This window comes from Aquarana catesbeiana, linkage group LG10 (assembly GCF_042186555.1).
Source record: "Aquarana catesbeiana isolate 2022-GZ linkage group LG10, ASM4218655v1, whole genome shotgun sequence".
NCBI lineage: Eukaryota > Metazoa > Chordata > Amphibia > Anura > Ranidae > Aquarana > Aquarana catesbeiana.
The window spans coordinates 205,749,432-205,775,235 of NC_133333.1; the positions used below are offsets into that span (position 1 = coordinate 205,749,432).

The 25,804-nt window shown below is 43.4% G+C and overlaps 1 protein-coding gene across 1 annotated transcript; it reads right to left on the minus strand.

The window, feature by feature from the left end:
• Positions 1-6,929: 6,929 nt before the first annotated feature.
• Positions 6,930-15,385, minus strand: LOC141111145 (nicotinamide N-methyltransferase-like). Its single transcript, XM_073603186.1, has 3 exons — positions 15,163-15,385; positions 13,427-13,634; positions 6,930-11,213 (listed from the first exon to the last, which is right to left on the minus strand). The coding sequence occupies exons 1-3, from the start codon at positions 15,311-15,313 to the stop codon at positions 10,790-10,792; spliced, it is 783 nt and encodes a 260-aa protein (XP_073459287.1). The 5' UTR covers positions 15,314-15,385; the 3' UTR covers positions 6,930-10,789.
• Positions 15,386-25,804: the final 10,419 nt, after the last annotated feature.

Genomic DNA, 25,804 nt, shown 5'->3' on the forward strand with positions numbered 1-25,804 from the left:
CAGCTGACCCAAAGAAGGATCTTATAACAGTAAATTACACTCAGGCGAAGTCATGTTCATTTTGTGACAGGCCAGTAACAAGTCAGTGGCCTACCCAGTAGTATCAGGGGGTGGATCAAGGCCATCCTTTATTAGAGGTTTAATAAAGGTGGCGAGTGCTTGACTAGAACGTTGAGCGGTAGGAATAAGTTCATCAGAATTCTCCCCAAAGGTATCATACTTCAGTCTTTTTTTAGGGCATATCTTCTGCCACAACCTGGAGTAGATACTTTCCAACGGCTCCGATCCTTGATCACTTCCCCAGAAACTACATCCAGATTCAGACCATGAGTCAGGTGCTGGCTCAGGCTCTGGTTCAGTCTCGGGTTCAGGCTCTGGTTCAAACTCTGGTTCAGGATCTGGTTCAAGCTCTGGTTCAGGAACGGTCTCTCTCTCTCTATGTCAGTAAGAGAAGAAGTGTGAGTTCCCTTCACATCGGATACTTCATTGGATTCTACCTTGACTTCTTCATCCCCCCTCAGTGGGTGAAAATCTGGCACTTCCTGCAGGGCGCGACGTGCCCTCTGACTATTTTCCTCACTGGTCCCAGGAATGATAAGATTGGTTGTGGGTTCCCCCTCTTGAAGACAATCAAGGGTTAATTCCTCTTCATCTCTTTCCTCCTCAGGTTGTATAGGTAAACTAGGTTTTTAGGCCCTAGGCCTCAGCGTAGGGGACTGATAAGTCTCTGAGCAAGAGGATTGGGGTATTCGGAAAGCCTCAGATATAGGCAGCAAATGGTTTCTATGCCAAGTCTTCAAAAGACCAGTCTTCCCCTCAGGCCGAATCTGATACACAGGAAGCCCAGGTAATTGCTTGCAGACAATGTAGGGTTGGGAGCGCCATTGATCAGCCAGCTTACGTTACCCAGGCACCCCTAGATTGCACAGCAACACTCGATCTCCAGGTTGTAGATCCTGAACTCTTACTCTGAGATCAAAGTTTTTTTCGTTCCTCTGTTCTCTGGCGGTAGATGCCTCCTTGGCTTTCTCATAGGCCACTTTTAGATTCTTCCGAAGTTTGTCAACATACCCCCGATGGGAGGCCTGAGAAGTGTGATCTAACGATGTTCCAAAGGCCAGGTCCACTGGTAATCGAGCCTCTCTTCCGAACATTATTCTATAGGGGGCGTATCCAGTAGAATCATTTGAGGTGCTATTATAGGCATGGACCACTCCAGCTATATGGTCTCCCCAGTGCTGTTTCTTTTCCAAGGGAAGGGTTCCCAATAGACATGTGCACTGACAAAAAATTTGTTCATTTTTGTTTTCGTTGCATTCTTTTTTTGCTTTCTTCGGAAATTCGAAAATTCGGAATTTAAAATTTCCAAATTTCGAATTGCGAATTTTCGGATTTCCAAATTTTCAATTTTTCAAACTTTCGGATTTCCGAATTTTACATTTTTAAAATTTTCGAATTTCCAAATTCCGAATTTCCGAATTTTCGAATTTCCGAAATCTGAACTTCTGAATTTTCAAATTCCGAATTATCAGAAATTCGGAAATTCAAAAATTTGAAAATCTCAAAATTCAAAAATCTGTAAAAAAAGAAAGATAATCTGTAAAATTCGAAATAATAACTAATAATAACTAACTATTAAATTATAGGTATTAGAATTTAAAATTTTAGAATTTTCAAATTTCCGATTTTTTCAAATTTTCAAATTTTACAAATTTCCGAATTTTCGGAAATTCGAAAATCCGAAAATAATAAAAAAAAAAAAAAAAAAAAAAAATCAGTAAAATTCAAAATAATAACTAATAACTATTAAATTATAGGTATTGGAATTTCCTTTCAAATTTGGCTGTTTGTGAACGTAACGAATACAAATTTATCTGAAGTTACGATCTATCCGAAATAACGAATGCCGCATATAAACAAATGGAATGGAACAAATTAATAATAAATATTAATAATAAAAAGGTTTTATTATTATTATTGTTATGTAATATTATTAGATCATTATGTTCCATTCGTTTAGATACGGCATTCGTGATTTCAGATAATTCGTAACTTCGGATAAATTTGTACTCGTTACGTTCACTAACAGCCAAATTAGAAAAGAAATTCCAATACCATAATTTAATACTTATTATTAGTTAGTTATTTCAGATTTTCGGGTTTTCGAATTTTCAGATGTTCATTCTTTTGAATTTTCAGATTTTCAAACTTTTGAATTTTCAAATTTATGATTAAGGATGGATTTGCCAGTCAAGAGCGAAATGATTCAATGGTGGCATACAGTTCTTTTTTAACTGATGGAATCAAATCGCTGCATGCGGAAGAAGCTTCCTCTTTAACTAGAGAGTCAATGCATATTTGGCATAGTGTCTTCTTCCAGCCTTCAGGTAATTTCACTTTGCATGAATGGCATTTCCTTTTAACCATCGGGTCAGAGCTCTTGGCCTGCCGTGACACAAAAGCAACACAAGACAAAAAAACCCATCCCAGTCAACTTTAATTCTTCAAATATGCTCACCACAAGTGCACAGTGAGAAACAACAGAAGCCTCATGTGCCCAGACAGGCCCCTGCTACCAGGGGGGGTAAACTAGAGAGATAGAGAGAGAGACCCCAAAGTAAATAGGGCAATACACACATCTGCCCCTTACTATAGGCACCAGATCCACTCCTCCCCCTGTGGCGGAAATGACTTTGCAGCCTGTTCCTTGGACTCCGCCCATTTCCAGATACCTCACTTCCGACAAGGTCATCTGACTGCCAGTGCTCAGATGATGGCGGCATTCCAGAGAGGCGGACGGAACTGAAAACAGTGATGTCCGCAGCCAGTCTCACCGCCTCCTAGGAGCGGCGTCCCCTGAAGTAGTACCGGCTCTCCTTGAGCACTCAAGAGGGAGAAGGAGCCCATGCAGCAGCTCTCTGTGGAATGGGAAGAATGGGCTCTCTGAGGTAGAAATGGTGGTCTCTGGCCTCTCAGGACAGCATCTAAGGCCCCTTTCACACTGGGGCGGTAGGGGGCGTCGGCGGTAAAACAGCGCTATTTTTAGCGCTGTTTTACCGCGGTATTCGTCCGCTAGCGGTGCGGTTTTAACCCCCCGCTGGCGGCCGAAAAAGGGTTAAAACCACTCGTATAGCGCGGCTATAGCCACGGTATTGCCGCGGTATAGCTGCGCTGTCCCACTGATTTCAATGGGCAGGAGCAGTTTAGGAGCGGTGAATACACCGCTCCAAAGATGCGGCTGGCAGGAGATTTTTTTCTTCTCCTGCCAGCGCACCGCTTCAGTGTGAAAGCCCTCGGGCTTTCACACTGAACAAACAGCGGAGGCTGTTTTGGGGCGGTTTGCAGGTGGTATTTTTAGCGCAATAACGCCTGCAAACCGCCCCGTGTGAAAGGGGTCTAAGAGCACCTAAGAGCTCTTGACTCCCCACTAGGGGTTTCCAGCCAGAGGAAACACAAAAACTGGCACCATTTGGGAAGGAGCCTCCTTTTAAAGATTCGGTGAAAGTTTCCTGTTGGCAAGTGGAAGGAGCCACTCTCTCAGGTGCTGTCCTGAAAGACCTTCAGCCCGGGTTCACACCTATGCGAATTAGATGCGGCTTACACCGCATCTAATTCGCAGGACATTTTAAAATACATTCATATGAATGTATCTGGTTCACATATGTGCGTTGCATTCGCACTGCGCATTGCACAAAAAACGTGTGCGTTTTTTGGGCATTGCGGTGCGAACTACAAGCCTATTATCTCCTATGGGAACGCATCTGATTCGCAGATGCATTGCGTTCTGAACAAGGATTTTCTCTTTCTCCTCACTACACCTCCCCCTCTCCCCCCCCCCTCCCTCCCCCTCTCCCTGCTCTCTAATCCTGAGCAAAAACGCAATGAATCCGTTGAACAGGAGATTGTTATCTCCCCAGTGAAACCTGAGCTTCAATTCGCACCGCACATGTGTGAAACCAGGCTTAGGGAAAAATCGGTTTTGCGTTTAGTCACACTTTAAAACAGCCTTACTTTTTGTCCATATCCAGTGCTGGTTGCTCCAGACTTCTCTAAAGAATATATGTGCCAAAGGTAAATGGGTAAGAACACCCCATAGTCCTCATTAGGAAGTTGACAGCCGCCGAGTGAAATTACACTGCAGTGGAGGAAGAGTGTCCGGCCGTTGGGCTTTAGACTCCCTATGCTATTTTCCCATTGGCAGGATTTTTTTCTGTTCACGGAATAACTTAAATAACTTTAATAACTGTAATGTATAATAACTGTATAATGTAAATATGTAACATGCTTTGTTCTGCATATCGTATGTGTGGGGACAGCCATCTAAGTAGGATTTATTTTTTGAAAAAGTAGGGAGTTTATATTGAAGTTTTAAAAAACAAGAAAAAACTCACATGCTGCCAGATGACAAACAAAAAAGAGCTGCCGCAAACACCCCAATGTGATCCCACACTTCTAATAAAACAGAAAATGATTCCGTGCTATTCCCTAAGTAATAAAAAGTGATAATAAACACACTACAGAGGTGGCGGCCCCCCTGCAAAATGAGACTAAGGAAAGAATGGATAAGTGATATACTTGTGTATATCTAGACAAGAATAAGTGCAAAAATCATTAAACAAATACAATAAACACCCTCCAGGGGTACCAACATCTAATATAAAAAATTGGTAAAAGCAATGCACAGCGATGTACTGAAATTGGTAAAAGCAATGCACACTGATGAAATGCAATAACATGGGGAACAAAATAACACAGTGAATATCTGTGTAAAACAATAGCAAAATTAACAACAGTGCTTCAAAATATCAATAAACATGAATAGGCATAAAATGATAAACAATAAATGTCCGTGAGTAAACATAAAATGTTCAAGTAGAAAACTGGTGCTTGTCCATAACACACACCCCCCGGCTTCATTAAACAAAATGTGACTGTGACCACCAGCCTGCATGCACGCTCACCTCCAAAGACCCCCAAGGGTTAGATAACACTTTGCAATCAAACTCCAATACTGCCCACTCAGCTTGTTCTGGAGTTAAGTAGATCCAGTCAATCCTTCAGTAATCTCAGATAAAAAGCTAAAAATAAATAAAACAAGGACTTTTATAGTGCAGTAGCTTATTAAAAAGGACACAATAAAGGCCTCTCACAAAGGTATCTGAGTCATCAGACTCAATAATGCATCAAAGGAGAATCAATATGGCCACCTTTTGGTCTACACAGGAAATAATGTCACCTACGTCTGTTCCTACGCGTTATGTCACATGACTTCATCAGGGAGTAGGGCAACATCATTTTCAGTTGCTATACTGAAGTTTTACCTTTTAGATCAAATGAAAACCATTGAAGTACATGGGGAAAGCCAAATGAAGGATTTGGTTTTCAAGTAACCATAGCAAAGGGATCTCACCTATCGGCGGCATCTCGCACCTCCCCACTCAAACACTCCTATTGCAACAACTGATAACAGGATGTGGGCAGGCACAACACATTTCAGGATCATCATTCCCTCTGTCATGTTTTGATAAAGGGGCAGGGTGCCTAAAATGTCATTTCTGGCCAGTAATTTGGATTCTGTACATTTTGGTCAATAAGTGTGTAATCTGTGGGCAATTGACATAACACATTACATTTATACATATTTATGAGCTGCGGATCTCCCCACCACCATTTTGCTGCCACTTGATTGAACTTTTATCTTGTAAAAAGAATTTCTCACCAACAATGGACTATAAAGTTGCCACCATCCCATGTACATAAAGGTAGAACTGGGGTCCCCCCACATGAGGGTTGGGATTTTAAGGGCAACTGAGTATCATTGAAAAACCAAAGTAAGTATAAATATAAACATATTTTATTAATTGTTTACACATTAAAAAGTCAGTGTAAATAATTGATACAACTGACTAGTTAAGAACACAATAGGGCTCAATTCTCTAACGCAGGAGACTGTATTTGTTTTGTATTATTATGCCATACCACATATTGTGTTCTTAACTAGTCAGTTGTATCAATTATTTACACTGACTTTTCAAAGTGCAAACAATTAATAGAACTTTTATCTTGGACTCTGGTGTTTTGCATGAGCATGTATCGTGAGCACTAACTTTATGTGGCAAATATGTTATACTCACCTGCTCTATGCAGTGGTTTTGCACACAGCAGCCCAGATTCTCGAGTCCCATGCTGGCACTCATGGCCCCTCCCTCCTGCTGGGAGCCCCCATAGCAATCAGCTTGCTCTGGGGGCACCCAAGCAGGCACGTTCCTGAGCCGTAGCTCTGTGTGTCCATTCACACACAGTGCTGTGGCTCGTCTCGACCCCCACCCCCTCCATCTCCCGCCGCTGTCAATCACAGTCAGGAGTGTGAGTCCCTGGAGAGCCAAGGCTCTCATGGACATCGCTTGATCGAGAGGGGGCTCAGTTGAGTATTAGGGGGGACTGAGAGGGCTGCTGCACACAGAAGGTTTATAGAATACATTAAGGTAAAAAAACTTGTGCTTTAAAAACTACTTTAACTCTAAATTAAATAAACGTAACTATCCCAAAGATCTTCCTCCCCCATCCAGAAAAAAAAAAGAAAGAAAAGGGAGTAGACTTTTTTTTTGCAAGCAAATTTCACGGTTTAATTAGCAAAATTTACATTAAAGATATTTTGCCAACAACAAAATCTGTTTCACTGAAATACTCTGCTCATCTCTAGTAATGTGTATATATAATTAGATAATACATATAATTAACAAAGTAAATTTATTGGTTGTACCATTGTAACACAAAAGTCATGAATTTTTTTTATTTCTACAACTCGTTATTCAATTAAGTGTATGCTATTATTATCTCCTTAACTATTATTATCTCCTTAAACTAATACGAGTTTTTATGCATTAAACTCAATTATTTAATATGTTAATCGTATATTAAATCTGATGTTAATTTTTTTTCATTCAATTCCTTTTTATTGATTTCAGGTAGGGAAAAAGAACAGTGATAAAAGTGCCCATGCAGGGGCCACAGTGTCAGAAAGAGAATGTAAACATTTCTAAGAGCAAGAACAAGCAAATATAACAAATGTGATTCCACTCCCAAAGCAGTATATTCATGACAATACCCTGAAAGGTAAGGGACTTCTGGGTCACCTATTGTCAGTTCCAAAGTCGAGGAGCTCAGAATCCAGGAATAGATGCATAAGGTGAAGACAATTAAAAATGGCTAGGCGGAAGAACAATAAGTTAGTGGGGAAAAGAGGGGGGTAAAATTCCCACTGATATATTTTAATATCATCTTAATTCATGGCTTTCATGAAGAGGACATCTTAATAGGTTGGACTTGATGGACTTGTGTCTTTTTTCAACCTCACCTACTATATAACTATGTAATTGCTTCAATGAGCATTGCCCATAGATAGATGCATACATGTGTTTGGTCCCTAAAGTGTAAGTTCAGCTTTACAGAAAAGCACAGCAGCTGTTGCAGCTGCTGAGCTCATCATTGGAGACAGTATATGCTGTGCATGTGTGTCCAAAAAGAATGGAACAACACTCCCTCCCATGGCATTAGGGGTCCTTAGTACTAGTCCCAATGGCTGCTCCATCCATCCAATAATTGGCTGCACAGGATTTGAATTAAAAAAATTCTAAATGTGATTGTGGACTTCGTTCCCAACCGGGCCATAGTAAAATGACGTCCTAGGGTGGAATACTGAGGTTATCGCTGCAGCAATATGCCATAACCCCGGTATTGTTTTTTTCAGCCGGCGATTCTCTAACCGCTAAAAGTGATATGAGCGATTGATTAGCCGCTGAATCACTTTTAGAAACGACAGGAGGGGGTTGCTAATCCCTTAAATCCCATGACATGTTGGGTATCTGTTTACTCGGCATAACATCATCTTTCATATTTTACAAAAATTGAGTTTTTGTTTTGTTTTTTAATTCATTAAAATGTATTTTTTCCAAAAAAGAATTGCATTTGAAAAATCGCTCAGCAAATATGTGTCATAAAAAAATGCAACAACTGCCCTTTTATTCTCTAGGGCCTATAAAAACAACACTTTTGTGTTTGACCCTATTTATCATGAGCTGAACGCAAAGATCTACGACTTTTTCTTTGTACACAAAAGGCCTATTTCTCTCAAATATTGTTCACAAATCTGTCTAAGCCTGAGGTTCACAATAGCGTGCTTTCAGAGATCACATGTGATTAGCACAAAGAAAAAGAAAAAAAAGTCGTAGATCTTTGCGTTCAGCTCATGATAAAATAGGGCAAACACAAAAGTGTTGCGTTTGTGTGTGTGTGTATATATATATATATATATATATATATATATATATATATATATATATATAAAAAATGTTTGGGGGTTCTAAGTAATTTTCTAGAAAAAAAAAATAATTTTACATGTATGAGAGAAGAGTCAGAATTGGCCTGCTAAGCAAGTGGTTTTAGGCTCTGTTTCCACTACTGTGACTTTTTTGCGACTTGACACATGTCTAGTCACATGACAAGTCAAAACCCATGTATTTCAATGGTCCCCGTTCTAATTAGTGCGACTCAAGACGCAGCGTCTCCAAAAAAGGTTCTTGCACTACTTTGTTCCGTCTTCGGTGCGACTTGTTCTCCATAGAAAGGTATTAAGTCGCAATGCAGTCGCATGTACATGTCTGACACCGCGACTTTAATGCGACTTCTACGGAAGCACATGATCTCTGCTCCTCCCAAATACATCACTTCCTATATTGATGTACGTGAGTGTGGAAGACAGGAAGGGGAATTAACTAAGCAGGATAAGGAATTACATCACTCTGGCTAAATCGCAGAACATCAAAGTAGTTTTTAAAGTCGCATCAAATCGCAACATGAATCACATTGTAAAGTTGCAGTGTAAATCGCGCAACTTTGGGGACGCACTAGTGGAAACATAGCCTTAAACAGAAAGGGAGCTCTGGCTGGTAGCTAGGTGTAGCACACTGTGGGGTTGATTTACTAAAACTGGAGAGTGCAAAGTCTGGTGCAGCTGTGCATGGTGGCCAATCAGCTTGTTAAATTAAGTTTTGTCAACAAAAAAAAAAAAAAAAACCTGGAAGCTGATTGGCTTCTATGCACACCTGCACCAGATTTTGGACTCTTCAGTTTTAGTAAATCAACCCCTGTGTTACTATACCCACATGGGACTACGTAGTGTTGCTTTTAGGTAAGGCTTCATGTATACTGCTGCTGGTAAACGGACATTTAGCCCTGGTTCACACTACTGCGGGATTGAAATCATGCTAGTTCATCTGAACTCGCACAATTTAATTTCCGCATGTCAGTCCGTCGATTTCAGAGACATCTGTGCGGTTTCCTGCACAGATGTCTATTGAAATCACCAAAAGTAGTACAGAAACTGCTTTTGGGAACACACAGTCGAAGTTGCATCGATTTGGACGGTTCCATTGCGGGCAATAGCCGCCAATTTGGCATGCAATTTGACATGTCAAATTGCATCAATGTGAACCAGGGCTCAGGAGCAGTTGAGCATTTTTTCTAGCTGCCCCTGAACTGTCTACTTTGTTATCTTATCAGTACAGTACACAGGGTCGTTTATGGGCTTTTCTAGGCAGTTGAGTTTAGAAGCATTTTTTGGAAAGCAAAAAAATGCATTTAAGGCGGATGTTCAGAGGCATTTGAAATGCCAAAGACCTGTAACACCTTGTAAACGCGGTAACTTGCGTTTAGCCGTGTTTTGTTTACAGGCGTTTTTAATTTTGAATATTTGAAAAAAATTCTTGTAAACGTGACAAAACGGACGTGTCAAGGTACGCCGTTCAGGAGAGGTTGTAAAATTAAGCCTGTACATTAAGCCTACAGGTGAACCTACACTTTAAAGGATGTACAATATTTTTCCAAGGAAGGTGAACACATATTTGAAAACTGAAAGATCTTTTTTAAAATCGCAACATTTATTAAAGCTGAGCGCTGGGCAATTTTGTTTCTCCCATGCAGTGGGGCTGTGTCCGAACTGCACGGGTTAACTGCTTCATTTTGTCTAGGGGATTATGGATCATGGGGGAGCGTCATTTGCCACTGGAGTGGAAGATCAGCTCTGGTTGCCCCTTAACAAGACAAGCAGTTAACCCATACAGTGCAGGCACAGCCCCACTGCATGGGGAAATACAATTGCCTGGAGTTCAGCTTTAAACCAAATTGTAATTTGATGGGAGTTTAAAATTGAGAATCAGGCTGGGTTCCCACAGGTATGACAAACGCTCCGACATTGGGAGCTCATGTCGCATGACGTGTGCAAATCAATGATTCCCTATGGGAGCCGTCTTAACTGGTCCGACACAAGTCGGTCCGACTTTGAAAATGCTCCCTGCACTACTTTGGTCCGACTTCAGCCCATTGAATATCACTAAAGTCGGATCAAAGTAGGATCCTTGTCCTAACCATCTGACTTGTGACATCCGACATGGTAATTACAGCAGCAGGAAAAGGAATTTATGTCACTCTGGAATTGTTTTGATTGGTCAAAGTCAGGTCGTACTATCTCAAAGTCAGAGCAAAATCTTATCTTGTTCATTCAAGTCGGATGGAAGTAGGACAGAAGTAGGACCGATGTAGCAGGGCAAAGTTAGATGACAGTCGTACAACAGTCGTGTCGTATCAGTGTGAACCCGGCCTAATGCAATGCAAACTAATATTCCTAATTTTAGCACAGTTGTGGTGCTTCCTGGATACCACTGATTGATTCCACTTGTTACCTCTGGATACTTTGTAGTACAACGCGATGAATACTGTTGACTACAATCAGCTACTCCCCCTTGTGGGCTGCAGTGAACATAACAGCTGTATAATTGGTGAGATCGTTCACATTGCGTCTCTTCTGCCAGGCGTAGTAATCAATAACTAACCCCAGCTTATTCAATGTGTTCTTTACAAAGCTCTCATCGTATTTTAAAACATGGAACTGTATCCCCCCGACAGTCATGTAAGTTTGGTTTATATACGACAAAAGTAACAGATGGCCTCCAGGTTTCAGCAGCTTTATGAGCTTTTCCATGTTCTTCATATATTCTTCTTCATTTTTACTGATAACATCCAATAAGAAACAACTGACCACACAGTCAACAAGAGGCAACACCACCGGGGAGATTATGATTTCCTGTTCAAAGTCACATTTCAAAACCTGCTTGACGGACAACTTTAAGCGAATTTCTATGTCCTCATGTTGGTCTCTAAAAAACATAATACGGCATTACAGGGAGAGATTCCAGTATGCTGCAAATGAAGAACTATTTCTGTAGTTAATATAGCACAGCCTTCATCAAAGAAAGCCCTGACTACAATTATACAATTATATGAGAAGACCCTGCTGCCCATAAGATTAGCACTTTTCTCTTCTGAAATGCTCTGCATTGCTGGAAGACCCTGCAACTTCCTCTAACTCTCCTCTCCTGAAATACTCTGCAGTGCTGGAGGATTTTAATCCAGCCTCTATTTATCTATCGTCTCCTGAAATCAATATTTAAAGCTGGTCATATAATGTTTGAATCTCAGCTGGTTCAGCAGGGACTGGCCGAGATTCGAACAATGTATGGGCATGCTGATTGTGCCCAAGTCGATCCATCAATAAACTTGGGTACAACCAGCATGTTAGATTTTTAGGATGCGATCATTGCCAAGGGCTATAGCCGCTAGCAATAATTACTGTGGTCTCGGGAGAACACGATAGCTTTGCAACTGACTGTGTTAATGGGGGAATTGCAAATCGTATTATCCAGGGCCAGCTTGACTCTCCTTTCCTGAAATACTCTGTTGTTGAAGGACTCTGCTATTTTTCGTTATATGATATGCATAACGGGAAGACAAAATTATGGCAATTTAGGGTAGTTTTTATATTATTATAGGATCTTTAAATTGCTCTGGAAAATCTTTTTGTGTGCCCTATTTTTATTTTAATTTTTTTTAAACAACCTAGAAAAAAAAACATCATATCATCTATGGCCAGCTTAAAGCGGAGGTCTGCCCACCCCATGAAAAATTAAGTCAGCAGTTACAAATACTGTAGCTGCTGACTTTTAATATATGGACTTTTAATATCTGTCCAGGGAGCCCGCGATGTCGGCACCACAGCCGATCTTCAGATTGACTGTCGGGTGCAGCCGCCACCATTGCCGGTAAGGGAACCCGGCAGTGAAGCCTTTTGGCTTCACAGCCGGTTCCCTACTGCGCATGCGCGAAGCTCGCTGCGCATTTCAATTGGTCCGGTGGTGGAGAAAGGAGGAGGGGGGCAAAATTCCAAGAGACAGGGCCATGGCCCTGTCTCCCAGAAGTGGGGAACGGTACCTGTCAAAAAACAGGTACCCGTTCCCCCCCCTCCCCCCTGAAAGGTGCCAAATGTGGCACCTGAGGGAGGGAGGAGACGAATAAGCAGAAGTTCCACTTTTGGGTGAAACTCCGCTTTAACGATCCTTACCTGAAATACTCTATGCTGCTGTAGAACTCTGCTATCTATCATTATATGATATGCTTAACAGGAAGACAAAATTATGGCAATTTAAGGTAGTTTTTATATTATTATAGGATCTTTAAATTGCTCTGGAAGTTCTTTTTGTGTGCTCTATTTTTTTTTTTTTCCTTTTGGATAACCTAGGTAAAAACATAAGAACCTAATTTCATAAAGCAGTACACAGATGTTTTATTTACTAATTTTTTGCATCTTGTTATCGTATGTTTTTTTTAACAAAAATAAAGGAAAAAAATCGAAAACGATTTTTTTTTTTTTTTTTTTTTATTGGGGGGGGGGGGGGTTGTTTTGTTTTCTGTTATTGCCTAAAATACCCCCAAAAACAACAAAATAACAAAAAAAAAAATAATTAAAACACGGAAAAGGCCCAAATTTGTACACTTACACTTTGTACTAATTTTGAGGAGTTTTGTATTTTTTTTTTTAATCACAACGTGCATGATAATGATAACAAGTATCAGATTCTGGGTCTTTTTCTTAATGTATCCATGCAACTTTCACACCTGTTCTTTTTTTCTTTTTAATTGTCAAATGGCAGTTTTATATTGTGGGACCGTGTTGCAACTCCAAGACAAGCATTTAGCACATAGTCGATGTTCATCTGTCTTACTCGTCCAGTAATCTTATTGGGTGAGTAAGACAGATGGCATAACCTGTGAAACTCTGCAGCCTGAATTAAAATTGTCACAGGCATAAAGCAAAGCATCATGTCTGAGGCATGTTAAAATTCAATTAGGTTGCAGGGGCCGTAATTCCTATAGCACAGCCACATGTTTTTACCACCACCCCACACACCTACCCATGCTGCCAGTGTAAAATAAAACTTATTAATGAACTTGGTGTGGTTTAAAAAAAAAAAACACACAGGCAAGAGCTGACAAATGAAGCCAACAAGTGTAGAACCATTAAAGGACACATCACCTTTTTCCTTCTAATCCGGCAATGAAAGATGATGCATGCTTCCAATCAAACGCTCCGGTGTGGTTGTGTAGCCATTTGCTCACTTCCATGATACAATGCTCATTGCATTTTAGTACAGCAATTTCTTTGAAGAATTTGGACACAGAACAGAGATGGTGGATGAAGGAACCAAGGCTGGCATCAATCGCAAGATCGCCCCTAATGTGATCTGCAAGGAAATTACAGAATCGGGTGTTATGTACATTCAAATTAAAATAATTCCATTAAGGTTTCATACACACCAGGCATTCAGCCTTAAGCCCTGTACACATGGGCTGAATATCAGGAGACAACAAAAAAAATGGCCAACATTCGGCCTGTGTGTATGTTGGTCTGTCCGACAGAAGCCAGCCGTTCAACCGACTTTTATCGGATGTGCATGCTGGAAAACCAGCAGCTGACCGACTACTGATCAGCGCTCTCAGCCAATGGCAGAGAGCGCTGATCAGAGTGTTCTGGTGGGGGTGGTGTCCCCCTGTCAGAACACGACAGCTCAGCAGGGGAGATCGCTGAACTAACTTCACATGGTTAGTACAGTGGCTCCAACCGGAGCGGTCAGGTTTTTTTTGTGCAACCCAGAGGGTTGTTATTGTTTACCCATCTTTAGTACATGAGGCTTGAGCTGTGGCTGGAGGGCACAGGAACACTAAGCAGCCTTTCAAACTCAACTGGGAGTCTGACTGCTGCTAGACGGGGCTGAGTGGTCTACCTAGTACATGTACATTTAGGGCAGTAAGCACCCTGGGATGAATGCCAGGAAAGCAAGCAGTCTGCATTTCAGGCGCTTGCCCTGGATGCATACTGCCCTAAACAGAAGTACCAGTGATAGCACCATCCAGCCCTGTTCAGATGGATATAGAGTTTGACAGGCTGCTGGCAGAGAGGCTGAGTGGTTCACCTGTGCTCTCCAGCTGCAACTAAATGCCCGGTGTGCATGAGACTCTAAAGTTAACTTATCATGTAAAAAAAAGGCATGCCTTATAAACACCTAAATATAAGCACCACAAAATGCCTGCACTTACCTTTCATAGGGCTCAGTACACTAAGCTGCAGAAGTTATTATAAAGTGTATATAAACACTAGCAACACTTCTCATATTTGCTTTTTTTTTTTTGGCCTGATAAATATGCCAATTAAAGTGTTTTGTTAGATGTGTTCTATAGATGCAAAAAAGAGATATAGGAAAAAAAAAAAAAAAGCCTGTTGATCCAGCCAAAAACCCAATGCTGTCCTATACCTTCTGTTGTATTATCTAAAACAGTGTTAATGACTAGGGATGAGCTGCTGGTTACCTTTGAATCCAGGTGCAGCTGTGCGGGAGGTTCAGAGAATGGCCAAATGGGTGTTTGGTTGTGTTGGACCTCCAGCTGAAAGTGTTTTGTTTTATCTGCAAAAAAAAAAAAAAAATGTCTGATTTTCCTGCCAAGAAATCAGTGATGTCCTACACCCTCTGCAGTGTTATGTAAAGCAGTTTTAATGACCCTGCCCAGCTCACCTCTATGACAGGAGGATAAAGGAAGTGGGAGATGTTCTGTAATTCTAATAAACTTCCTTTCCTAGGGTGACCACACTGCTCCTTTATAGATACAGTACAGTGACTGAGTGGTGGCAATAGCAGCTGTATGTGTGAACGAGCCCCTATCTTTTTTAATATAAAGTTGCTATATATTGGATCTACTGATAAATATTGTACATACCGCTGATCAAACAATAGTGAAGATTCGCCATTGGAAATTTCAAAGAATCGTCTCCAAAGTCCATGTCCTCCTTGGCAGAGAAATATAAATCCAAGTGATTTCTGGAGTGCATTTTATCTACGTGATACACTTTGTGTGTTGAGGAATCCATCTTCCTACTGAATAGGCCTTGCTTGAGCTCTTTGGCTTCCACTGAAACTTACTATGGACAGAGTTCCATTTATATTTATCTGGAATGAGCTTGGAAAATTCATTAGCATGCTATTCAATATTCTCAAATAACTCCTGTTTATTTTCCCAGAACAGTCATGGCACCTGACTGAGGGATGATTTCCACATGGGCTTAAATATGATTTTTTTCCAATGTAATAAAATGACTTTTTTAAGAATTAAAAAATAAATCTATCAAAATAAAAATGATGGGGAAAAAGAATAAAAGTAAAAATGTTATTAACCAATGACAGATAGCAAGGATAGCTTGCCACAAATTTGTGGCAGTGTTAAATTGTAGGTATTAACTTGTTGCACATTTTCACTTGAAAGTTGTACACTTGCAGAGCACTTGAAGCACAAGTTCTAGTTGACACTTTTCCAAATTCAGCCACAGTGACCCTTGTGGTAGGATGACCATTGCACAACATAACTGAACCAGAACTTGCAGCAGATTTGCAGAATGTTTGCAAAGAAAGTTGATCGGGAGTCATGTAATGCGGACTTGCTGCAATTGACAAACAAACATGTAATGCCTGGCAAGTCCAGCAATAGCTGACCAAGTAATTTTCAAACTTGAAGCTTAATTGTTTGCTACCCAGGTGACAGTTTAGTCCCTGACCTGCATACATGCCCTGGGTTAATGCCTTACTAAAGGAAAGGGCCGGCGCTACCTATAGGTGAGGTAGGCACCAGCCTAGAGTGCACATCAGTTGGGGGTGCTGCTATGGGGATACCTCCCAACTGCCCCAGCCATTCCAGTACTTGGCTTTTCGAAGTTCTTGGCAGGGGCGGGTTGGCCTGGGCACCAGTGTGGCTTTTTTTCAGCCGGCGCTGCACACTTCTCCCTGCCTCCTTGCAGGAAAGTACAACAGCAGGTTGCATATTAGGGATGAGCACCCCCCGGTTCGCACCAGAACATGCGAACAGGCAAAAAATTTGGAAGAACACACGAACACTAAAGCTAAAGTCTATGGAATATGAACATGAAAAATCAAATGCTCATTTTAAAGGCTTATATAAAAGTTTTTGTCATAAAAAGTGTTTGGGGACCTGGATCCTGCCCCACGGGACATGTATCAATGCAATTTTTTTTTTTTTTTTAATTACTTTTTTGGAAGTTTTTTTAATGCTTAAAGTGAAAAAATAAAATTAAATATTCCTTTAAATATTGTGCCTGGGGGTGTCTATAGTATGCATGTAAAGTGGTGCATTTTTCCCGTGTTTAGAACAGTACCACAGCAAAATGACATTTCTAAAGGAAAAATTGTCATTTAAAACTGATCGCAGCTGTAATGAATTGTCGGGTCTCGGCAATATAGATACAGATAATTGAAAAAAAGAGCATGGGATCCCCCCGTCCATTATCAGGCCCTTTGGGTCTGGTATGCATATTAAGGGGAACCCCGAACCAAAATTAAAAAAAAAATTGCATGGGGTCCCCCTAAAATCCATTCCAGGCCCTTCAGGTCTGGTATGGATTTTAAGGGGAACCCTGCGCCAAAATGTAAAAAAAAAAATGGCGTAGGGGTCCACCCCAAAATCCATACCAGACCCTTATCTGAGCACACAACTTGGCAGGCTGCAGGAAAAGAGGGGGGCGAGAAAGCGCCCCCCTCCTGAACTGTACCAGGCCACATGCCCTCAACATGGGGAGGATGCTTTGGGGTCTGACCATGGGAAGCCCCCATGGCGTCAGAGGGGGAGGGGTCACCCGTTTGCATCTCTGGGTGGCCCCGCCCTCAGCTATATAAGAACTGTCACAGAGAAGAAGAGTCAGTCGGCGGGAGCCTCCCATGGAGGCGGAATGGTATCGGCTTTTTTTTCTTTTTCGGTCTGTCAGGCGGTGTGAATTTACATCACGGGACATTTTTATTTAATAAATAATAAAGGACATGTTAATTTTTTTATTTAATAAATATTTAATAAAGGACTTGTCCCAAGCTGTCTCTTGTCTTTTTACTATTTTTGACACTTTTTTTGTGAAATGGTAGGGGTACAATGTACCCCATTACCAATTCACACAGTGGGGGAGGCTGGGATCTGGGGGTCCCCTTGTTAAAGGGGGCTTCCAGATTCCGATAAGCCCCCCGCTCGCATACCCCCACAACCAACGGGCAAGGGTTGTGGGGATGAGGCCCTTGTCCCCATCAACATGGGGACAAGGTGCTTTGGGAGCAGACCCCAAAACACCCTCCCCATGTTGAGGGCATGTGGCCTGGTATGGTTCAGGAGGGGGGGCGCTCTCTCTTTTTTATTTTGGCGCAGGGTTCCCCTTAAAATCCGCTTAAAATATGGATTTTGGGGGGACCCCTATGCCATTTTTTTTTTTTAATTTTGGTTCGGGGTTTCCCTTAATATTCATACCAGACCCAAAGGGCCTGGTAATGGATGGGGGGGGAACCCATGGTCTTTTTTTCAATGATTTTTATCTATATTGCCGAGACCCGACAATTCATTACAGTCGTGATCAGTTTTAAATGACAATTTTTCCTTTAGAAATGTCATTTTGCTGTGGTAATGTTCTAAACACTGGAAAAATGCGCCACTTTACAGGCATACTATAGACACCCCCCAGGCACAATATTTAAAGGAATATTTCATTTTTATTGTTTCACTTTAAGCATTAAGAAAATCACTTCTCCAGAAAAAACAGCCATTTAAAAAAAAATTTTTTGCATTGATACATGTCCCCTGGGGCAGGACCCAGGTCCTTCAAACACTTTTTATTACAATAACTTGCACATAAGCCTTTAAAATGAGCACTTTTGATTTTTAATGTTAGTGTCCCATAGACTTTAACGGTGTTCCAGCGGCTTTCGAATTTGCCGTGAACATCGCATATCGTTCGCTGTTCGGCGAACAGGCGAACACCCAATGTTTGAGTTGAACTTACGTTCGACGCGAACATCGGGCTCATCCCTATTGCATATTAACTGACTATATACTGTATGCATTATACTTATCTATGCAGCAGGTGGCGCTGTAATTTTATAGAGTATAGTACAGCATTTTATAATATAACAAAATGTACCTTCTGTATGTAAGTGTGTACTTGTTTGTATTCAGTTCCTGTTTCTCATGCTGTAAGATATCTTATGCCATTCTCCATGAAAGTGTCAGGTACTCACCAAGGCCGAGTTGCTGAGAGAGGCTCCCTTTGCAGCTGGGCGCACGACACCCTCTGGGAGAGGCACAGCGGGTATTGGGCACGAAGAAGCACGGGTCGCCAGCAGGTAGTAGAGTAGCTGGGTGGTTCTTCAGGTAGAGAAGAGATCCGTGCAGGGTGGCTGACACCTCACCGGGGCCGACTGAGCAGGAATCTGGAGATGAAGGCTGAAGCCGGATGCAGAGGGTCAAACACAAGGCAGAAGTCCAGGAACAGGCCAGGGGTCAAACATGGGTAGTCAAGCAGGCAGATAATCCAACACTAGGGTGAGGCAGAGACAAGGTCCAAGAGCAGGCCGGGGGTCAAACACGGTTAGTCAAGCAGGCAGATGATCCACACTAGGATGAGGCAGAGGCAAATCCAGGAGCAGGCCAAGGGTCAAACATGTGTAGATCAGGCAGGCAGATGATCCACACTAGGATGAGGCAGAGGCAAGTCCAGGAGCAGGCCGAGGGTCAAACACGGGTAGATCAGGCAGGTAGAGAAGTCCAGAAGGTAGCCGAGGGTCAAGCACAAGAGAGGTTCAAGCAAGGTCAAGGTCGATCCGGGTCACAACGGGCAGGCACAGGTACACAGGTTCAGGAACAGATCACAGGAGCTGAAAAGACAAACCAGCAAGAAACACAGGACATAGCTGTCTATATATAGGCCCGCCAGAGGAACATCCCGTTGTGCGCGCACGCGTTCGTAGTAATGCGCTGCGTCGTGCACCCACATGAGCTGATCTGTTCAGGACCCGCGCTCGTACCCGCTGATTGTGTAACGGTACGCGCTGATGTGCAATTCTACCACGTAGGCGCATGGGGAAATGCCTATACTGACAGGCTCTGATTCTAACATTCCCCTGACAGAAAGTAAATCAAATTGCTGCATATAACAAGCTTCCAGTGCATCATTTCAATGCTCTGCACAACAGGTTATGGATTCAGGCACACCCAGCGCACCCAGCAGCACCCAAGCATTGGAGAGGATACTACAAGTACAGACACTGGAAAAAAATCTACAGAGAATCAGTGAGTACTGTATACAGGCTGCTGAAAGATGGCAAGTGGTTCAGATGTGAATTTTTCAATAGCAAAGCTGAACAATGGCAATTACCAGCTGTGGAAGTTTAAGCTAGAGATGATTCTCGGCAAGGATGACTTGTCGCAAGTGCTGAACACAGACAGACCCACAAACAGAGATATGGAGGACTGGGACAGGAAATATAGGCAGGCAATAGGCAATTATAAGCTTATTAGTGGACGATGACCAACTTATCCACATAAGAACATAGAAAACGGCCAAAGGCATGTGGACTTCATTACAAAAACTGCATGAGCATTCAAGTCTCAACAGCAAGCTATTTCTACTAGGAAAGCTGAATAAGATGAGACTAGAAGAAGACCAGCAAATGTGTGACCACGTGAAGGCTATGCTAGAAATCAGGACATCAAAGATATCCATATTGTTGCCCTCCTCTGCAGCCTTCCAGAGACATATACTGCTCTTATTTGCGCTTTACAAACCAGACCTGAGCAGGAGCTAACGCTAGATTATGTCAAGGGCAAATTAATTGAAAGAATTTGACAGAAGGAAAGAAAATATGCACCAGGATGACAAGGCTCTTAAGATGTACAAAGGCACAAAGCACAACACAGAAATCAGAGCCTGTTTTCGCTGTAAGAGGAGCGGTCACTTAAAAAAAGACTGTTCTATCTGGAAAGCTGAGCAGCGAGATCTAAAGCTATCCACAAAAGAAAGAGTCAAAGCAGCCACAAAGAAAACTGCAGACACATCATGGAGTGGCACCTTTAAAGTGACACAGAGCTATAAGTCACACGGCTGGTGCATAGACTCAGGTGTGACAAACCACATGACAAGCATTGAAAGCTTCTTCACAAATAGTGTAAAAGACAAAGGTTTCCTAGCAAACGGGAAAAGCATCACTGCAGAAGGTAAAGGCCAGGGCTTCCTGAACTGCACTACACCACAAGGAGGTAAGCAGAGTATCCTTGTAAAGAGAGTGCTAGATGTTCCAGAACTAGAAGGCAGCCTTCTATCAGTGAAAAGTCTTGCAAACAACGGTCCCACAGTTAAGTTCCAGGGTGATGAATGCACAATCCACAATAATAAGCGATTCCTCACAAAAGGAAAACTGGTTGATCACCTATACAGGCTCATCACCACAGATCAGCAAGCCAATATGGTCTCTAATGACCTACACAGCAAATGTATTCACTTATGGCACAGGCAGCTGGGGAACAGAAGTCCAGAAGCTATACAGGACATTAGGGATGAGCTCGATTTTTGAGACAGGGTGCCTTTGGCCAATCATGGCTCAAGGGGACTAAGTCCACGCCCCACACTATATAAGGCTGCTTACATAGCGGCCGTGTATAGTGGGTGGACGGAGATAGATTAAGCTAGATTAGGCAGGCAGGTTAGTTAGTGGCAGTGTATTTAAAGTGATTGTAAGGCTTCATTTTTTTAAAAATAACAAACATGTCATACTTACCTCCACTGTGCAGTTCATTTTGCACAAAGTGGCCCCGATCCTCGATTTCTGGGGTCCCCCGGGGGCACTGGTAGCTCCTCCCTGCATCATATAACCCCCTAGGAGAAGCACTCTCCCATGGGGTTACCTTGCGGGTGAGCTCCCGAGTCCAGCATTTGCTTCCATAGACGCAGAATGCTGGACTCGGCCCCGCCCCCCGGCGCCTGCATCATTGGATTTGATTGACAACAGCGGGAGCCAATGGCTGCACTGCTATCAATCTACCCAATCAAGAGCCGAGACAACGGGCAGAGGGGAAGAGCGCGTCTCTGGCGTGTGAATCACAGGACTCAGGTGAGTAAAACGGGGGGCGGTCAGTGACAGAAGTTTTTTCACCTTAATGCAAAAACGATAAGAGACAGTTTTTGACAAGTCCTTTATTAAAAAAAAAAAGTGTTCCGTGATGTCCATCCATCTTCAATCACAGCGCCGACTGACCCGAAAAATAGAAACATTTTAAAAAGCTCCGCTTCTCTGTGCCAATGGGAAACCGGAAGTGACGCCGCGGCTCCATGGATGGAACACACAGCCCGAGCAGTTCCTTATCTTGGCCAGATTTAGGTTCAGACTGTCTGAAGTATATTGTATATAGCAGCACGTTGCATTCATCAGACACTTTATTGATCTTTATGTTGCTGCAGCTGTCCAGTGCAGGTCCTGGGAAAAAGTCACTGCAACACTCTGGTGTTGTATAATATAAGCATCTATCAGCCCTGTAGCATCACAATCTGTTGTTCCTGGGATTCTTTCATCTTACTACAGTACAGATGGAAGGTACATATGGTACACTGTCCTGTGGATGAATGCATAATTGTACAATGATAGGAAGTACTTACTGGTAGGGATGAGCCGAACACCCCCCTGTTCGGTTCGCACCAGAACATGCGAACAGGAAAAAAGTTCGTTCGAACATGCGAACACCGTTAAAGTCTATGGGACACGAACATGAATAATCAAAAGTGCTAATTTTAAAGGCTTATATGAAAGTTATTGTCATAAAAAGTGTTTGGGGACCTGGGTCCTGCCCCAGGGGACATGGATCAATGCAAAAAAAAGTTTTAAAAACAGCCGTTTTTTCAGGAGCAGTGATTTTAATAATGCTTAAAGTCAAACAATAAAAGTGTAATATCCCTTTAAATTTCGTACCTGGGGGGTGTCTATAGTATGCCTGTAAAGGGGCGCATGTTTCCTGTGTTTAGAACAGTCTGACAGCAAAATGACATTTTGAAGGAAAAAACTCATTTAAAACTACCCGCGGCTATTGCATTGCCGACAATACACATAGAAGTTCATTGATAAAAACGGCATGGGAATTCCCCAAAGGGGAACCCCGAACCAAAATTAAAAAAAAAAAAATGACGTGGGAGTCCTCCTAAATTCCATACCAGGCCCTTCAGGTCTGGTATGGATATTAAGGGGAACCCCGGCCAAAATTAAAAAAAAAAAATGACGTGGGGTTCCCCCTAAATTCCATACCAGACCCTTCAGGTCTGGTATGGATTTTAAGGGGAACCCCGCGCCAAAAAAAAAAAAAAAAAACGGCGTGGGGTCCCCCCAAAAATCCATACCAGACCCTTATCCGAGCACGCAACCTGGCAGGCCGCAGGAAAAGAGGGGGGGACGAGAGTGCGGCCCCCCCTCCCTCCTGAACCGTACCAGGCCACATGCCCTCAACATTGGGAGGGTGCTTTGGGGTAGCCCCCCAAAACACCTTGTCCCCATGTTGATGAGGACAAGGGCCTCATCCCCACAACCCTGGCCGGTGGTTGTGGGGGTCTGCGGGCGGGGGGCTTATCGGAATCTGGAAGCCCCCTTTAACAAGGTGACCCCTAGATCCCGGCCCCCCCCTGTGTGAAATGGTAAGGGGGTACATAAGTACCCCTACCATTTCACGAAGAAAGTGTCAAAAATGTTAAAAATGACAAGAGACAGTTTTTGACAATTCCTTTATTTAAATGCTTCTTCTTTCTTCTATCTTCCTTCATCTTCTGGTTCTTCTGGTTCTTCTGGCTCTTCTGGTTCTTCCTCCGGCGTTCTCGTCCAGCATCTCCTCCGCGGCGTCTTCTGTCTTCTTCTCCTCGGGCCGCTCCGCACCCATGGCATGGGGGGGAGGCTCCCGCTCTTCTCTTCTTCTCTTCTTCTTTTCTTCTTTTCTTCTCCGGGCCGCTCCGCAATCCATGCTGGCATGGAGGGAGGCTCCCGCTGTGTGACGGCGCTCCTCGTCTGACAGTTCTTAAATAACGGGGGGGGGCGGGGCCACCCGGTGACCCCGCCCCCCTCTGACGCACGGTGACTTGACGGGACTTCCCTGTGACGTCACGGGGAATGCCACAGGGAAGTCCCGTCAAGTCACCGTGCGTCAGAGGGGGGCGGGGTCACCGGGTGGCCCCGCCCCCCCCCCGTTATTTAAGAACTGTCAGACGAGGAGCGCCGTCACACAGCGGGAGCCTCCCTCCATGCCAGCATGGATTGCGGAGCGGCCCGGAGAAGAAAAGAAGAAAAGAAGAAGAGAAGAAGAGAAGAGCGGGAGCCTCCCCCCCATGCCATGGGTGCGGAGCGGCCCGAGGAGAAGAAGACAGAAGACGCCGCGGAGGAGATGCTGGACGAGAACGCCGGAGGAAGAACCAGAAGAGCCAGAAGAACCAGAAGAACCAGAAGATGAAGGAAGATAGAAGAAAGAAGAAGCATTTAAATAAAGGAATTGTCAAAAACTGTCTCTTGTCATTTTTAACATTTTTGACACTTTCTTCGTGAAATGGTAGGGGTACTTATGTACCCCCTTACCATTTCACACAGGGGGGGGGCCGGGATCTAGGGGTCACCTTGTTAAAGGGGGCTTCCAGATTCCGATAAGCCCCCCGCCCGCAGACCCCCACAACCACCGGCCAGGGTTGTGGGGATGAGGCCCTTGTCCTCATCAACATGGGGACAAGGTGTTTTGGGGGGCTACCCCAAAGCACCCTCCCAATGTTGAGGGCATGTGGCCTGGTACGGTTCAGGAGGGAGGGGGGGCCGCACTCTCGTCCCCCCCTCTTTTCCTGCGGCCTGCCAGGTTGCGTGCTCGGATAAGGGTCTGGTATGGATTTTTGGGGGGACCCCACGCCGTTTTTTTTTTTTTTTTTTGGCGCGGGGTTCCCCTTAAAATCCATACCAGACCTGAAGGGTCTGGTATGGAATTTAGGGGGAACCCCACGTCATTTTTTTTTTTTAATTTTGGCCGGGGTTCCCCTTAATATCCATACCAGACCTGAAGGGCCTGGTATGGAATTTAGGAGGACTCCCACGTCATTTTTTTTTTTTTAATTTTGGTTCGGGGTTCCCCTTTGGGGAATTCCCATGCCGTTTTTATCAATGAACTTCTATGTGTATTGTCGGCAATGCAATAGCCGCGGGTAGTTTTAAATGAGTTTTTTCCTTCAAAATGTCATTTTGCTGTCAGACTGTTCTAAACACAGGAAACATGCGCCCCTTTACAGGCATACTATAGACACCCCCCAGGTACGAAATTTAAAGGGATATTACACTTTTATTGTTTGACTTTAAGCATTATTAAAATCACTGCTCCTGAAAAAACGGCCGTTTTTAAAACTTTTTTTTGCATTGATCCATGTCCCCTGGGGCAGGACCCAGGTCCCCAAACACTTTTTATGACAATAACTTGCATATTAGCCTTTAAAATTAGCACTTTTGATTTCTCCCATAGACTTTTAAAGGGTGTTCCGCGGCATTCGAATTTGCCGCGAACACCCCAAATTGTTCGCTGTTCGGTGAACTTGCGAACAGCCAATGTTCGAGTCGAACATGAGTTCGACTCGAACTCAAAGCTCATCCCTACTTACTGGTTTATCTCCAAGTCCAGGATAAGTTCTTTCCTTGTGGTGCAAAGCAATGCGCCCCAACACTCCCACTGTAAAATTATTCTCCTTATTGTGGGGTTTGTGATTGGTACCGCCGTAGGACATGGGCGGTGCTTTTTGCGGTGCCGCAGCGTCACTTCGTGTAGAACAAATGGCTTGAGCAGTGCCTTCTCTCTGAATCTTGGCTGGATTGGTAGGTTGGGATCTGTAATGCTGAGCTATATACCCTGATCTGTAATGCTGAGCTATATACCTTGATCTGTAATGCTAGGCTATATACCCTGATCTGTGAGGCTGAGCTATATACCCTGATCTGTGAGGCTGAGCGATATACCCGGATCTGTGAGGCTGAGCTATATGCCCTGATCTGTAATGCTGAGCTATATACCCTGATCTGTGAGGCTGAGCTATATACCCTGATTTGTAATGCTGATCTATATACCCTGATCTGTCAGGCTGACCTATACACCCAGATTTAAAAAAAAATGGCGTGGGGGTCCCCCCCAAAAATCCATACCAGACCCTTATTTGAGCACGCAACCTGGCAGGCCGCAGGAAAAGAGGGGGGATGAGAGAGCGCCCCCCCTCCTGAACCGTACCAGATCACATGCCCTCAACATAGGGAGGGTGCTTTGGGGTAGCCCCCCAAAGCAGTTTTTCCCCATGTTGATGGGGACAAGGGTCTCATCCCCACAACCCTTGCCCGGTGGTTGTGGGTGTCTGTGGATTGGGGGCTTATTGCAATCTGGAAGCCCCCTTTAACAAGGGGACCCCCAGATCCCGGCCTCCCCCTGTGTGAAATGGTAACGGGGTACAAATGTACCCTTACCATTTCACAAAAAAGTGTCAAAATGGTACAAATGACAAGAC